This window comes from Acinonyx jubatus, chromosome E3, assembly GCF_027475565.1.
Source record: "Acinonyx jubatus isolate Ajub_Pintada_27869175 chromosome E3, VMU_Ajub_asm_v1.0, whole genome shotgun sequence".
Taxonomy (NCBI): domain Eukaryota; kingdom Metazoa; phylum Chordata; class Mammalia; order Carnivora; family Felidae; genus Acinonyx; species Acinonyx jubatus.
Window position 1 is genome coordinate 37646633 of NC_069398.1, and position 15031 is coordinate 37661663.

The window sequence follows — 15031 nt, forward strand, 5'->3', positions numbered from 1 at the left end:
CGGGAGCGAGGGGAATTGAGGGCGTGCCCCCCCGGGGTGGGGTCTGCCAGAGACCGCAGGGCTGCACTGTGGCCCAGGGGCGTCACCCTCCGTGTGCACAGCTGGTGTCGGCACGGGCAAGGAAGCAGTTTCCAGAAGGCAGGCACGGTCACCAGACCCAGCTGAAGGGTGACAAAGACAGAAGTGCTCCTGGATGTCCTGGCCACTGAGGACACTGACCAGGGTCAGGGGCCTTGGGGTTGGGCTCCTACGCGGTGGTGAGGTGAGTGCGAGGGAGCACGGGAGACATCGGAGCAGCGACAGGGGCCTTCTTTCCCTGCCCGGAGGAGACCTAGGTCTGTCCACCTCACCACTCATGTTTGTTTCTTCTAAGTTAAGGTTGCTAAGTCCCACAGGCTCCAAACAAGGGCCACTGTGGGAAGCTGAATGTCACATAGAAAACCCACCCTCACTGACTCGAAGAACCAGAACCAGAACTGAGGTCAACTGCAGCCGCCAGAAGTGAGGAGAGGTCAGAAGACAATCACTGAGGGGAGCCCACACCCTGAGCATGAACGCGGCTCTCTGGTCAACCTAGCTAGCACATGCTGCATGTGGTGGGGACAGGGGCTGACTTCAAGCCCAGCCCAAGGTGATGTCTGAGCATAGAGGCTCTTGTTGCTGCCTGCAATGCTGGAAGGAAGGAAGGCAAGGAGAGAGGAAGGAAGGGAGGGAGGGAGGGAGGAAGGGAGGGAGGGACGAAGGGAGGGAGGGAGGGAGGAAGGAAGGAAGGAAGGAAGGAAGGAAGGAAGGATGGAAGGAAAGGAAGGAAGGAAGGAAGGAAGGAAGGAAAGGAAGGATGGAAGGAAAGGAAGGAAGGAAGGAAGGAAGGAAGGAAGGAAGGAAGGAAGGAAGGAAAGGAAGGATGGAAGGAAAGGAAGGAAGGAAGGAAAGGAAGGAAGGAAGGAAGGAAGGAAAGGAAGGAAGGAAGGAAGGAAGGAAGGAAGGAAGGAAGGAAGGAAAGGAAGGATGGAAGGAAAGGAAGGAAGGAAGGAAGGAAGGAAGGAAGGAAGGAAGGAAGGAAGGAACCTAAAAAAACCAGTCTCTATGGTGGTTTATCCATAACGTCCAGGAACTGCTAGACGTAAGGAACAACAAGATGTGACCAAACTCGAGAGAAAAGACAAGGGAGCTAACTCGATGTGATCCAGAAGCTACTAGTGGGGAAAATTGTAACAGCAGGTGTAATACAGGCCCAGGAGCAACATCAAGAGTACTGAACAGGACTGGTAAACTTGAAGCAACGGTAAAAGCCACCACCAAAAATGAGAACCAGAGAAAACTCTGGAAAAAAAAGAGGACAATCAGTTGAACCAGGGGATAGTATACACAGATAATTGGAGTTCCGTAAGGAGAGGAGAGAGGGACAGGAGGGAATTTCCCCCAGACAGGGAGAAAGCACTAGTGGTCACACGCTGGTAAAGGAAAGGTACCCAGAATTCATAAGGGCCACAAGCAACGTTGAGAAGACAAACCCCCAACAAACTGACAGGGGAGGATTCGGGCACTTGGAGGAGGAGACGAACCTATGAGCAGCTGCGCAACACCGGTGGTCAGAGAGAGAGGGGCACTGAAACCACCATGAGCTACCGCGACGCACCCACCAGGATGGCGGAAGTGAAAGACGGGTCGTACCGAACGTGCGCGGAGACGAGGCACAGCTTTGGAGGTCGTGAGCAAAAGTGGCCGCTCGCGCATAGAATACCACCTTTACTTGTAAACGTGACTGCAGGTAAGCATGGCTACTCAGACTCGGGTTCATGGCAGACTGTCTCAAAAAGGAACCAAGGGGCCACCACATCAAGGAAAAGAGTAACAGGCAAGAGTTTTGCCAAGGATAAACGGAAGGATCTCAGAAACCTTACATATCGGCCACCACGAGCCGGACGTCTTCCCAATGCCATATTTTCTGACGAGGCTGGTGGTGATTTCTGCAAATATGGTGTTCTGATACGTATAATGAAACGTGTCAACATCTTCTAACTCCTCAAACAACATGATGTCATAAAACGATGCGTGTGTAAAAGATCTGAGACAGACCATCGAGTTTTAAATGTGACAGACTACAACAGCATTCCAACATCGCAACTAACTTTTGAGAATTGCCACCTGGGGCGCCTAGGTGGCTCAGCTGACTTCAGGTCAGGTCATGATCTCATAGTTCGTGAGTTCGAGCCCCATACTGGGCTCTCTGCTCTCAGCACAGAGCCTGCTTTAAATCCTCTCCTCAAAAATAAACAAACATTAAAAAAAAAGAATTACCACTTGTTGACTTGTGGCGCAGCATCAAAGGTGGTCTGCACGTGTCTGAAAAGGCCCCTTCACCTACGTATTGCTGTGAGGCTACATTTTCTTCATATATTTCAGCTAAGAAAAACCCTATTTTACCAAATTGAGTGCAAAAGCAGAAACTGATCCCATCGGATTTAGCCGGATGAGAGATTTGGAGAAATGTAACATAGTGCTACTTTCCTCACTCAATCTGTTTTGCAAAATATAAAAAATATAAAATTGCTTCAATGAAAATGTTACTTATGTTAACATATCGCGGGTTTGAGTGAATTAACAAATATTTTTACATTAGTTTTTATTGGGTAATAGTAAATCCTGATAGGTGCGCCCCACACAGACCACTGGTCTTTGGGTCCTCAATAACTTTCCTAGTGCAAAGGGGTCCAGACACCAAAATGTCTGAGAAGTGCTCTGGTAAAATGAATCACCGAAACCCTTCTGCAAAGAAAGCTCCAGGCCAGGTGGGTTCAGGTAGGCATTCTATCAAGGAAGGAAGAAATCACAGCAATCTTACATAAACTCTTCTGGAAAATACGGGAGGTGGGCATGCTCCCCAGTGCATTTTATAAGGCTAGAATAACCTTGAAACCAACCGTGAAAAAGACACTACAAAAAGGAAGAAGTCTGGCAGTTTCTTAAAACGTTAAACACACACTTACCACACAACCCCACCATCCCAGCCCTGGGCATCTACCCGAGTGTCTGCGAACCAAGCGGGAAGGGCAGGGCGCCTGCGATTCTCAGAGCGCTCAGAAAAATACCCATGTTAGGTAGAAAATAGAAATTTGAACACACGTAAAATGAGTAAGTAAACGTAGCAAAATGTTTAAACCTGCCAAATCTGATGAAGGGTTATGTGTGGGTTCTCTTACTCTTGTAATTCTCAGTTTGAAATTATTCCAAATAAAAAAGGCTGAAAAATCAAACACAGGAGAAACACCTGCGACTCAGAGGGCGGGGACGGCCTCGAAGCGGAGCCCGCCCCCTTCCCCGGAAGCCCCGCCCCTTCCCCGGAAGCCCCGCCCCCGCTCCACCTCACCGCCTGGAACTCCTCCGTCTGCAGGTAGTGCTGCACCAGGAAGCTGTAGACGTCCCCGACGCGGACGCTGCTGTCCAGCTCTGGCTCCTCCAGGAGCAGCTCACACTGCTTGACCGCCTCCTTAGGGTCCTCGGCATATGTCCTGACAAGAGCAGGAACACGGCCGGGGTCAGGGGTCAGGGGTCAGAGCAGCCTCCCCACCTGAATGAGGAGCTCCTGGAGCGCGCGGCAGAAACTTTTGTGAAGTTAATTCCCATGAATTAAACTGGTTCATTACTGAGTTCATTCATAAACTCACCGATTCGTTGAATGGAAACTTGGGCTAGCCCGCACTCCTGCTACTGTGCTACACTCAGCTTGTCACCCCAATCCCTGCCGGCCCACCAGTCTGGAGGGGGACACTGATGCAGGGGGATGCAGGGCGCCCTGCCCGAGGAGGTCAGGCAGGGGGTGAGCACCAGCAAAGACCAGCGCAGCGGCACGCTGGACACGACACGCTGGGGCCCGGGGTCCGTCGCCAAACAGGTGTAAGTGGCGGGGGGACCAGGAAGGAGCTCCAGGGTGCCCTGCTCCTTGCTTCCCAATGTCCTGCTCTCTCCCTCCCGCAGCCCAGGCGTAGCAGATATTCCAGAACTTACGTATCCAAGCAGGGAGCCCCACTTTGTACAAGGGTTCAAAATATTTTTGCAACTTTTCTTTTAAAAGCCTGTTCCCAGATGAGGAAAAGGCTTGTACTGGTTCAGGCATAAGCCAAGCCCTGCTGCCCACATAGCGGGCTCCTGGCAAAGCTGGGTGGGTTGCCAGGAGATAAAAACTGGCATCATGTCCGAATTTACATGGTCTCTCCTAAAAACAGCAACAACCTGCTGCCTGCAAGCGCCCTTCAAACCGTCCCCGCACCCCTGGGTGCTGTGGTGGACCGCCGGCTCCCAACCATCAAGCTGGAGCTCTGCACACACTTTAGAAGGCCCCAGGCTCCCCTCACACACATGCTCTCCTGACCCACATCTGCCTCACTGCCCCCACCCCAGACTTCTCTGTTTTTTTCTGGAACTGGCCTGGGAATGCACCTAGGTTTGAGAATTCCCCAGGAGGAACTTAGTGTGAAGGACGCAACATGATGTCCATGCATCCCACCCAGGGTGCACGGCCCCCCCCCCCCCGCAGAATGCCCGCCGCAACCCACCCAGAGCCACGGGGCTCCCCACGGAATGCCCGCCACGTCCCACCCAGGGCTCATGGGGCTCCCTGCTGAGTGCTGGCTGCATGTGACATCCAGGTCTGGTTCCCAGCCGTGAGGGAGAGCCTGGGGGGTCCGTGGGGTCCGAGGTGCAACCGTCCTGTGAACGCACCTTCGGGCCTGGATGAGCCGCTTCACCAGTGCCATCTTGCTCTGCAGCTGAGCCAGCTTGGTCTCCTGGTCCAGGGGGCTCTTGGCCTTGGCCTTGGCCAGGCACTTGTAGGCCTCGGTCAGCGCCCCGTGGGCTTTGTCGTAGTTTTGGTATTCATCGATCTCCACCTGCAAGGAGGAGACCCGTCAGGGCCCGCAGGGGTCCACGAGCTGCCCCGGGGGCGGGGGGGACCGGGGACCGGGTGGAGGGCGTGTACCTGGGCGCAGGCCTCGTAGAAGCTGGCCAGGAGGTCCAGGGCCCGCCCCTTGGTGTAGAAGCTGATGATGGTCTTCATGATCTCCGGCTCCTTCCGCCAGTCCAGGGACTGCAGGTAGTTGGCAGCCATGATGTAGATCTCCTTTTGCCTCGAGACGCCCGCAAAGAACACGATCTTCTCCGTGTCCCCCGACTTCAGCAGCGCTCTCATGGCCTAGACGGGGAAGCGCCAGGCAGGCTCACGAGGATTTCACCACCAGAGGGAGCTCAGGGCTCCTTGGTCCCTGCAGGACGCAGGCAAGCCCGGGCAGGGACAGTCCGTCGGGCTTAAACTCGCTTAAACTTGGGGCAAGCGGAGATGCGAGCCGCGGGCACGTGGATGCCACCCCGCCGGCGGGCGTGCTCACCTTGACCTTGTTTCCCGCCTGCGTATACTTCTTGGTGGCCAGGTGGTAGCTGCCCTGGCGCATGCAGCAGTTGGCGATCTGCTCCAGCAGCTGGCGTCGAGACTCTTCAGACAGGTCCTTGGAGTCCTTGGGCACGGTCATCTTCTCAGCCATCTCCTCGGTGATGGTCATGTTCTGCTCCAGGCAGAGCTGCAGGGCTTCGTGGTGCTGCAAGGCGCCGGGGGGGGGGGGGGGGGGGGGGCGGCGGGAGGGGCGGTCACCACGGGGCCCGGGGCGGCGGCTCACCACGCAGAGGCCGACGCTCAGCCGGGTGACCGTGTCACGCTATGCACTATGCAGGGCAAGTGGGGGGCGGGGAGCCCCAGAGCACACTGTCCTGCTTGTGGGAGGAAAGAGAAGCCAGAAATTGATTTTCTTCCACGATTCTTCTCAAATTTTTAAGTTAAGGGTTTGAATTAATTTTCTTAAAAATTTAGGGGAAATTTTGTATCCTTCACTTGAGGGCAGGTCTTAGAGGAGATGCCACCTCTGTGGTTTGGACGGCTGCGCGGTGCTCCACCACAAGAGGACGCTGGCTCCTCGCCGCCCCGCCCGCAGGTGCACACCTGCCTCGTCACGCGGGTACAGCCCTGGCGCGCCACTCCCATGGCCGCCTGCCAGTGCGCTGTTGGGACTGATCCCGGGCCAGGATGGGCAGTGCCTGCTGCGTTCCTGTCCTGCCCAAGCACACCTGTGTCCCACGACAATCCAGGGGGTTTGCTTACCTTTTCACCTTCATGGGTGGAATCCGGGGCAAACGGGATCTCCGTGAGTTTTGATTTGTATTTCTCTTATTACCAATGAGGCTAAGAATCTGATGTGCTGGAACCACCCACATTTCCTTCCTTTTTTTTTTTTTTAAGTTTACTTATTTATTTTGGGGGGGAGGGGAGAGAGAGAATCCGAGCCATCCGCAAGGAGCCTGACATGGGGCTCGAACCCACGACCCTGGGATCATGACCTGAGTTGAAATCAACAGTCAGATGCTTAACTGACAGAGCCACCCAGGCGTCCCCACCTACATTTCCTTCTTATAAGAAACTGTCCATAATCTTTGTCCTTTCCTTGTGAGTTGCTGGTAAATTTCCTACTGTTTATAGGAACTCCATACATATTAGGAACAGGACACTTTGGGATAGAGGTAGAACATATCTTTTCTCATTTTATTATTTATCTTTACTTTTTTATGGTGTTTTTTTCCACGTGTTATTTTCAAATTTACATTTGGTTACATCAATGAGTCTTTCCCAGTGGGTTTTGAATCCTACTCAGAACACACCTTCTGTGTTTTCAGACTGTACGAGACGTCCCGTGGCTTTCGGTGCTGGCTGCCGTTTCACTGGCACACTTAAATCGTAGACACATCTGGAACTTGCTGGGACACAGGAGACGAAGAGGGTTTACTTGCGTGTTTTCCCAAGTGGCTGCCTCGTTGCATCAACCCCTTTGAGCGGACGGTTCACCTTTTGCCCCCGGTTGTGAAGTGCTCCTCAGCACCTGCTAGATGTGCCTACGTAAATGGTTCTCCTTCTGGTTTTTCTAATATTTTCCACTGACCCGTAGGCCTGCTCATGGACTCGACCTCAAGTGTTCTATCTCCGATGCGTTTTACAATCTTGGGGCCTTGTCACCGCTTGTTAATCTTCTTCCAAATTTTTCCCGGCTGTTCTGGCTTATCTGGGTTTCACTGTGAAACTACAGAATCCGCTTATCTGGCTAGAAAAAGCCCTGTGGTGTTTTTGCTGGCTCAGATTAGGCCTGGGACTGCCTTAGGGAGGGTGGACATGTGCATCTATCTGCTGGGTCTGGCCATGAACCCGGCACGTGCCTCTTACTTGGGCGAGAATTCTCGTGTCGCTCACCAGGGAGGCACGAAGCTACAAGCACAATTGTGGCTTCAGGAAGAAATAACTTTCAATTTGGACAGGCTGATTTCGCATGGCTAACAGTTTTCTTCATCTCCATTCAGTGGCTATCAGGGACAAGCCTTCTACTTAAGAGTATGGCTGCAACACGCCTGAGAGTGCTACCAACAAGTGACGGTTAGGACGTGGCAGGATGGGAGCCCTGTGCACGGCTGCTGGCAATGAAAACCGGGGCAGCGGCTGTGGAAGACGGTCTGGAGGGTCCTCAAAAAACTAGAACCGAGTTGCCAGATAGTCTGGTAATTCCGTTTCTGGGTAAATGCCTGCAGGAATTGAAAGCAGGGTTGGAGAGAGATTTGTACACCCGTGTTCACAGCAGCAGTATTCACAGGAGCCAAGAGGTGGAGGCGAGCCAGTGTCCGAGGGCAGGGAAACGCGAGGCACTGCCTATGCGGAACGGAGTACTACTTGGCCTGAAAAAGGAAGGAGGTTCTGACACCTGCTACAGCACCGATGAACCTTGACGGTACGACACTCAGTGAAACAAACCGGACCCACGAGGGCAGATCCTGTACGATTCCACTTACGTGTGGTCTCCGGAGTCGTCAAATTCATAGACACAGGAGGTAGACGGTGGGTGCCGGGGCTAGGGGAGGATGGGCAGCTGGCATTTCAGGGGGACAGAGCTTCGGTTTTGCAAGATGAAACGAGGTACGTGGAGACTGCACCACAATGTCAACGCACTTGACACTCAGAAAGAGCAGGGCACCTGGGGGGCTCAGTCGCCTAAGTGTCTGACTCTTAGTTTCGGCTCAGGCCATTATCTCATGATTCGTGAGTTTGAGCCCCATGTTGGGCCCTGACAGCACGGAGCCTGCTTGGGATTCTCTCTTCTCTCTCTCTCTCTCTCTGCCCCTCCTGCGTGTGAATGCTCTGTCTCTTTCTCTCTCTCTCTCAAATAAATAAACCTAAAAAACTTTTTAAACACACTTAGAAAATAGCTAAGATGCTAAATCTGATGTCACGTGTGTTTGCCGCACACATGGAAAGGACGAGCACACTGCGCTGGTTACGACGTGAAGACTCACGAAGGGGCTGCACGGGTGAGCCCATTCCCAGGCTCCAACACCCCCAGGACAGGCCAGAGCCACAGCCTTCTTGTGAAACCGTAACCATGAGAGACGGCAAAGCTACATCCACCGTGTCTGGAAAAGGTGGCCCCGGGCTTTGGTGCCTGAGTGGGCGCCACGCGGGGGCCCCAGGCCATACCTTCTTTGCGGCCAGGAGCAGCTCCACCGCCTTCTCGTACTGATTGTGCTCAAGGAAGAAGTCCGAGCAGCGGGCCAGGAGGGCAGGGTCCGACCTCTCGTCCAGGTCCTCCGCTATGAGTTGCAGGGCCACAAACTGCTGGGTGGCGAAGGCCAGCTCCAGAGCCTTGGAGAAGTGGCCGGCCTGTGGATGGCGGGGCACTCTGAGCGGCCGCCCAGGCCCCAGGTCCCGAGAACGCCCGAGTGGCGCCCCCGGCATGGCGGCAGGCCCCGGGGTACCCGGCCGCTGGCTCACCTTGTGGTACAGCATCACCGCCCTGTCCACGTGCTCGCCCTTGTCCTCGTAGTAGAGCGCTGCCTCCGTCATGTCCTCGGGGGAGCTCAGCAGGGCCAGGTTCATGAGCTGGTCGTCCAGGCCATTCTCCTGCGGGGACGGGGTCGCCAGGGCCTCCTGTGCACTGTGCTGAGGGCGCCCGAGGAGCCCACCGCCCCTGCCCGGCATGCTGTTGGTCTACATGACTGTGATTTCCAGTGTCGAATGTCTCCCCGGGTCCGCACACAGAATTCTGGGGGGGCTCCCTTCTCTTCCTATTAACAATGTTGTAGGACCTATCTGACACGAGGGTTCTCCAGGCTGGGTAGGGGCACACTCGCCCACTCAGAATGTCCCTCCTTGCTGTGCACAGGCCCCAAGCGCCAAGCCAGCCTGAGTGCTCGCTTTTGCAAACACCGCCAAGGAGGCTGCGGCAGGCGGATGGGGGGCGGACGCTCCCGGCGCCCAGAGTGAGGCGGGCGTGGTGGAAACAGGCCGGGGTGGGGAATAGGGCCTCGCGATACAACTCTCTCCTCTTTCTGAAGTGACCTGGGTGGAGCCTCCCACCTGCCCGGCTTTAGCCACCAGGGGCTGCACGCCGGCCGGCCGCCTACCTTGCACAGGCGGATGGCGTTGTTGAAGGCCTGTGCGCGCGCGTAGAAGTGCACTGCCTGCCTCACCTCCTCCTGACTCTCGTACTGGCGGGCCAGATGATAGGACGCAGCCCAGTTTCCGCTCTCATTTGCGATCTCAGCAGCCTGGACAGACAGCAGGGAGCCCTGGGGCCATGTCTCTGCCTCCCCACGCCCGGCAGGCCTGCCCCCCTGCCCCCTCTGACCTTCTTTATTATTTTTTTTAATGATTATTTATTTTTGAGAGAGTGAGAGACGCAGAGAGTGAGCAGGGGAGGGGCAGAGAGAGAGAGGGAGACACAGAATCGGAAGCAGGCTCCAGGCTCCGAGCTGTCAGAACAGAGCCCGACGCGAGGCTGGACCCCACGAACCATGAGATCATGACCTGAGCCGAGATAGGAGGCTTACCCGACTGAGCCCCCAGGCGCCCCAGAGGCGTCTACCTTCTGGATGTTGCCCTGGAAGCAGTGGATGCGGACCAGGGAGAAGTAGTCCTGTGCCAGCTCGTAGTAGTGCAGTGCGGCGTCCATCTCTGCCTGGCTCTCCAGGTACTGGGCCCACCACCTCCATAGGGTCCTGGGGGGAGCCCACGATCCCCTTCAGGGCCTGCACACCCTGGAAAGGAGCCCCGGGACCCCAGCACCACCGGCAGCCAGGAGGGCGCAGCTCTGCAGGAGAGCACGGATGCCTCATGCTCCGCCCACCCCGCCACCCACCTGAGGGAAGCAGCGGCAAGATGCCCCTGGGCACCACGGCCAACCCTGCGTCTGCCCACCACCTGGCGGCGACACTCACTTGTCCTTCATCTTATTGACGTAGAGCTCCAGGGACTGTGGGTCCTCCGAGAGCATCCTGGGCACCTCGAAGCGGTGGGTGTCCGACTTCTCGTAGCTGCAAGGCCAGCGGGGCAGTGGCTCCTCCCGTGGTCTCAGCGCTGCCGGCGACCCCAGGCCCGGAGACCGGAGCCCAGCGCGAGACGCTCGGGGGCCTGAGGTTCTGACGAGACTGAGCTCCAGCTGCCCTGCGGAGCCTCCCACCCAGAAGGCTGCCACCTGCTCTGTGGCAGTGCCTCAGCCTACGAGCTTCTTCTGAGCGCCTCCAAGGCCCTCCCCGGGGCAGAGAATGAAGCAGGGGCATGCGGGCCCCTCCCGGCCCTCCCCACGGGCCCTCGCTCACTGGCCGAGGGAGCAGGGGAACAGGGGCCCGTCCCGGCCCTCCCCGCGGGCCCTCGCTCACTGGCTGAGGGCCAGGCTGCGGTCGGCGCTGGCCTCCAGGTGCCTGGCGTAGTTGTAGTAGGTGGTGCGCAGGTGGATGCGGTCCCGCAGTTCCGCTGCCTCCACGGCCTTCTGCCACTGGTCGGACGCCTGGTACAGCTTGTTGAGGAGGTCGTAGCGGCCGCACTTCCGGTACAGCTGCTCGGCGTCCTCCTGGAGAGGGGAGAGCGAGCGTGGGCCCTGGGGCTCCAGGAAGCCTGCTGGTGTCCCCTGGGGGCGGCGATGCCCAGGCCAGCGTGGCAGTGTGTCCCACGGGGAGAAAGCATCAGCCAGGAAGGCTGGGGGGCTGCCCCTGCATGCCGGGGAGGAGACCCCACCTGCTGCACCGTCCTGCGGACCCCAACCCCACCTGGTCTCCCAGGGGCATGACGGCCTGGGAGTTTCACGCACGTGCCTGAGACGGGGAGGACAGCGGAGGAGGACACAGGCCTCGGTGGCGCCTCAGGGGCCTCGCCCTGCTTTCTGGCGGAAGCTAGTGACCCAGAGGAGCAGACGCCATGGCCTCCCCAGTGGGGCCAGCCGCAACCCTACCTCTGCCGCAGGGCAGCCCCCCCCCCCCCCCGCCCCTTGCGCCGCCCGCCCGCCCTGGGGCTTTGCCGGACTCACCAGCATGCCCAGCTGTATGGCCAGCACAGCCACCCTGGCCTCCAGCTCTGGCTCCTGCTCGGCCTCACGCAGCGCTCGGGCTCCGCGCGCGTGGCCCATGTTCCCCAGGCACACCTTGGCGACGTCCAGCCGCTGGGTCTTCACGCACACGCGGGCCATGTTCTCCCAGACTGCCTCGCTGTGCGGGGGACACGGCAGCCGTGTCAGCTTGGGGCCCTCGCGCCACCAGCCCCACAGAGACGCGTGCCGGACGGGCTTCCTCGGCACAGCGATACGGCAAGCCGGGGCCCCGACTCCTCCCGGGGCTGAAGGCCACCTGCGTGTCCTCTGCAGCCAACAGGGCCAGGGACGTGCTCAGGACTTTTTCCTCCCTGCCTTGATGGCCTTCTGCTGTGCAAATGCTCCTCTGAAACACACCTGTCCATGCCCTCAGCTGGGCCGAGGAAGAAGGGAAAAGGCCACAGGGAGGAGGGGCCGTAGAACCTTCACACCCCAAGGGGCCTGGGGAAGGGGGTGCGGGGCCCCAAGCCTGATGGACTGAGGACCAGTGCATGATGCCCAGCGTGGGGTCGGAGGGCCCCTCATCTGGGCTGAACAGAGGCAGGGGTCCCAGCACATCCCCCGGACCCCGTCCCTGTCCTCATGCCCACGGGCCCCCGTGACCCCACGCAGCCCCAAGGAGGGGAGGTTCGGAGGCATGGGTCCCACCCCCCACCTTAACCTTCCAGCAACCTCTCTCCTGCCGACAATGACCTGGGGCTCCTGCCCTCCCCGGGTCTAGAAACTTCTGCCTTGAGGTAGCTTCCCCCTCCCGCCTTGGGAAACAATAGAATTCAGGGGTCCTGGCGCTGTGCACCCTGCACTCAGATCCTCTCTGCACAGCGCGGGCAAGGAGGGGGCGGCTGGGTCTGCGGCACCCCTGGGGCCCCCGGCTGTGTGGTCAGTGCATCTAACCGCAGCCTTGCCTGTGAAGAGCGGGACTGCTGAGGAAGGGGGAGGGAGGGGACGCTTGTCAGGGCAGAACCTCCTGTCAGCGGAGGCACGTGAGCACGTGGCCAGGGCTCCAGGAGGGCCGGCGGTGACCGGTGAGCCTGGTGGTCGCAGTCAGAGCGCAGGAGCTCTCTTCCGGCTCACGGAACTGATGGAGTCGCTGCCCCTCCTCCGCCAGGCGGACGAGCCTGGGCTGCCGCGAGGTACTGGATGGAAACAGGCTCCCCCTCCCTTCCGGACGTGTTCCACATCAGAGCCTTCTTTAACGTACTCTCCACCCGAGGCTGAGACCAGCGTGGGGGCGGGCCGGGGCCCGGGGTCCTCGTGTGTCCCCACCCTCTGCCGAGTTGTGAGCACAGATGGCTGCCATCTGCGTATGATGGAGGGGCAAAACCCAAAGAAGCAAAGGAACCCGGCGGCCCATCTCAGCTCTTTCCCGACTCGGTTTCCGGTGCACTCCTAGGCTAGAGGGGTCCGGCAGGCCGTACGCACGAGCAGGGAACAAGCATGCGTCCGGAGGACAGCCCGAGCCCTGGCCGCGGGGCTGAGGCTGTGGGCCCGGCAGCCCCGCCACCGGCCTGCACGCAGGACCGGGGGCCCTGGGCTTTGGACAGCCGCCAGCCCGCTGCAGCTCCGCGCTTCCTGTCGTCCCCGCCACGACGCGCTCACATCTGCACTTCATCAACATGAGAGACGCTGACGCCAAGGCACACGGGCCGCCTGCCGAGGGGCCTGGCCTCAAGATGGCCTCTCTTGGAAGAGCTGCCGGAACTGGCCCCCGAGGCCCCTCTTCTCGGGCTTGCCCCTCAGGCTTGCAGGGTTCACGGCCTCCCGGTGCACCCAGCAGCCCCGGCTTCGCCGCTCTTAGCTCCCGCCACAGTGCCCGGCGCAAGCAGCTCTGGGGCACAGGGAGGGCCCTTGGGGGTTTGGGTGCCCAGGGTGGGCCCCGCGGTCCCACGGGTGGCTGAGGAGGGTCCTCTGTGGGCAGGGCCAGATGGCCGATGGCCTGGCAGGAGGACCCAGTGAGTGGCCTGGGCCTCCCTGCCTCACCTGGTAGAGGGGCTGGAGGGAGCTGACCCAGTAGCCACCAAAGTCCACCCTGGGAGAAGTGACCTAAATAAATGAGGGGGAGGGGACCGATCCCTTCTAAAGGACGACGGGGGAGAGGTGCCTTGGCGAGGTGACCCCTGTACCATGCGCTCAGGGACTCGGAATTACACGCTGGTCCCAGACCTTGGAGAAGGGGGCCATAGGCGGAGGGCTAGGGGTGCCCCTGGAGGGCAGACAGGACCCTGCCCCCCCCTCCCCCCCCCCCCCCCCGCCCAGCCTCCGGGAGGCTGGAGCAGAGGCAGGAGAGAACACAAGCCAAAGAAAGAAGGCAGGTGGGAAGAAGTCAGCCGGCACGTTTGCTACAAAGGACACGTGCTGTGACACGAGCAAAGCCCATCAGGGACCCAGAGCACAGACGTTGTCTTGAGACTTATGATTCTCCAAGGACCTGCCCACCCCCCCCCCCCCCACCGCCTTTCAGGGACATAGGCTTGGTGACGTGGGGCTCTCCGAGGCAGCAGGCACAGGGTCCCCCCCCCCAACAAGAATGGGATGCAAAGTCGGGGGGGGCTGTGACTGTTCCCACCATCCTGATGTTGTGATAATCAGCGCAGCCTAAGCACTCGCCACGTTAAGACCATGCACGTGACCCCAGACTGACTTCTCTCCCTGGGTCTGCTTTTATCAACGCTGGTGAGAAACTAAGCCTGATTTACATGACGGGTCACGTGGGGAAAGTCTGTGACTCCAGGTACCTGACTGTCCTTGAGACTGATGGCGCGGCAAGCTTGAACGTACTTTTTGAACACAACGGTTACTAATCTCACGATGACCGCTTGCCATTGAATGAATTGTAAAACTGAACCCCCCTCCCCCTGCGCACACACACACAAGGGGCTGAGGCTTCCAGGACACGAGGTGGTGAAGTCGTTGGAACTCTCCAGAGCTCCAGAAGCGGCAGGCGAGCAGGGCACAGGCGTCCCAGGTGCCGACAGGGCCAAGCTGAGGGGACCGAGCCCGTCCCTCTCCAGATTGTCGGGGCCCCTCTCGCAGGTGTGTGGCCTCCTCTCCCATAACGAGGGCGCCCGGTGCTGGCCGGGCAGCTAGTGAAGGCGGCGAGCAGCCAGAGGGGCCCGAGGGCTTTCCCCGCGCGACGTCCAGGGCACGTGTGTTTGTAGAGGGGGGCGCGGGCGCCGCTCTCTCTGTGCACAGCCGCTCCGGGGCCACGGTTGGGCACGGGGTTCTCCAGTGGGGTGGCACAGCCTCCCCCGAGTGTCTGCACACGCAGAGGGGCCGCAGTCCCCTCGGCAGGGACATGCCCTCTGCCCTCAGGCCCTGCTGGGCCACCTGCCCTGCACATCCAGAAGCCCACCTTCTTGCACCTCCAGGACAATGCTCTGGCCCGGCAGGTCTGCAGGTGTGGCCCCAACCCAGGCAAAGGCCTGTGTCAGGAGGCCTCTCTACCACGCCCGGCCATTTCCTCCACCGTCTGTGAACTGCCACGACGAGGGCCGGGGCACTGTGGGTTGCTGGTACCTACGCGCTAGGGGAACGGCCGGCAAATCCCTAGAGCCGGTGACTGGCCACCAGAGCCCTGCCTGTCCTGAGCT

General features: G+C 59.1%; 1 protein-coding gene and 1 non-coding gene across 11 annotated transcripts in view; one reads left to right on the forward strand and one right to left on the reverse strand.

The window, feature by feature from the left end:
* IFT140 (intraflagellar transport 140) overlaps positions 1–15031 on the reverse strand; it is a 79991-nt gene that overhangs the window by 5957 nt on the left and 59003 nt on the right. For 9 of the 10 annotated variants that reach the window (XM_053213694.1, XM_053213691.1, XM_053213687.1 and 6 more), the window contains 11 exons: positions 11382–11559; positions 10738–10928; positions 10297–10392; positions 9945–10077; positions 9484–9627; positions 8852–8980; positions 8558–8740; positions 5385–5591; positions 4979–5191; positions 4723–4889; positions 3371–3512 (listed from right to left, as the gene is read on the reverse strand). In XM_053213694.1, the coding sequence (XP_053069669.1) occupies positions 3371–3512; positions 4723–4889; positions 4979–5191; positions 5385–5591; positions 8558–8740; positions 8852–8980; positions 9484–9627; positions 9945–10077; positions 10297–10392; positions 10738–10928; positions 11382–11559 (1783 nt within the window). Of the gene's footprint in view, positions 1–2990; positions 3245–3370; positions 3513–4722; positions 4890–4978; positions 5192–5384; positions 5592–8557; positions 8741–8851; positions 8981–9483; positions 9628–9944; positions 10078–10296; positions 10393–10737; positions 10929–11381; positions 11560–15031 lie in introns of all 10 variants that reach the window. The other variant, XR_008294732.1, reaches the window with a different exon arrangement.
* LOC113595021 (small nucleolar RNA SNORA72) lies at positions 13992–14123 on the forward strand. Its single transcript, XR_003415495.1, has one exon. It is a non-coding gene; the product is annotated as a small nucleolar RNA SNORA72 (small nucleolar RNA).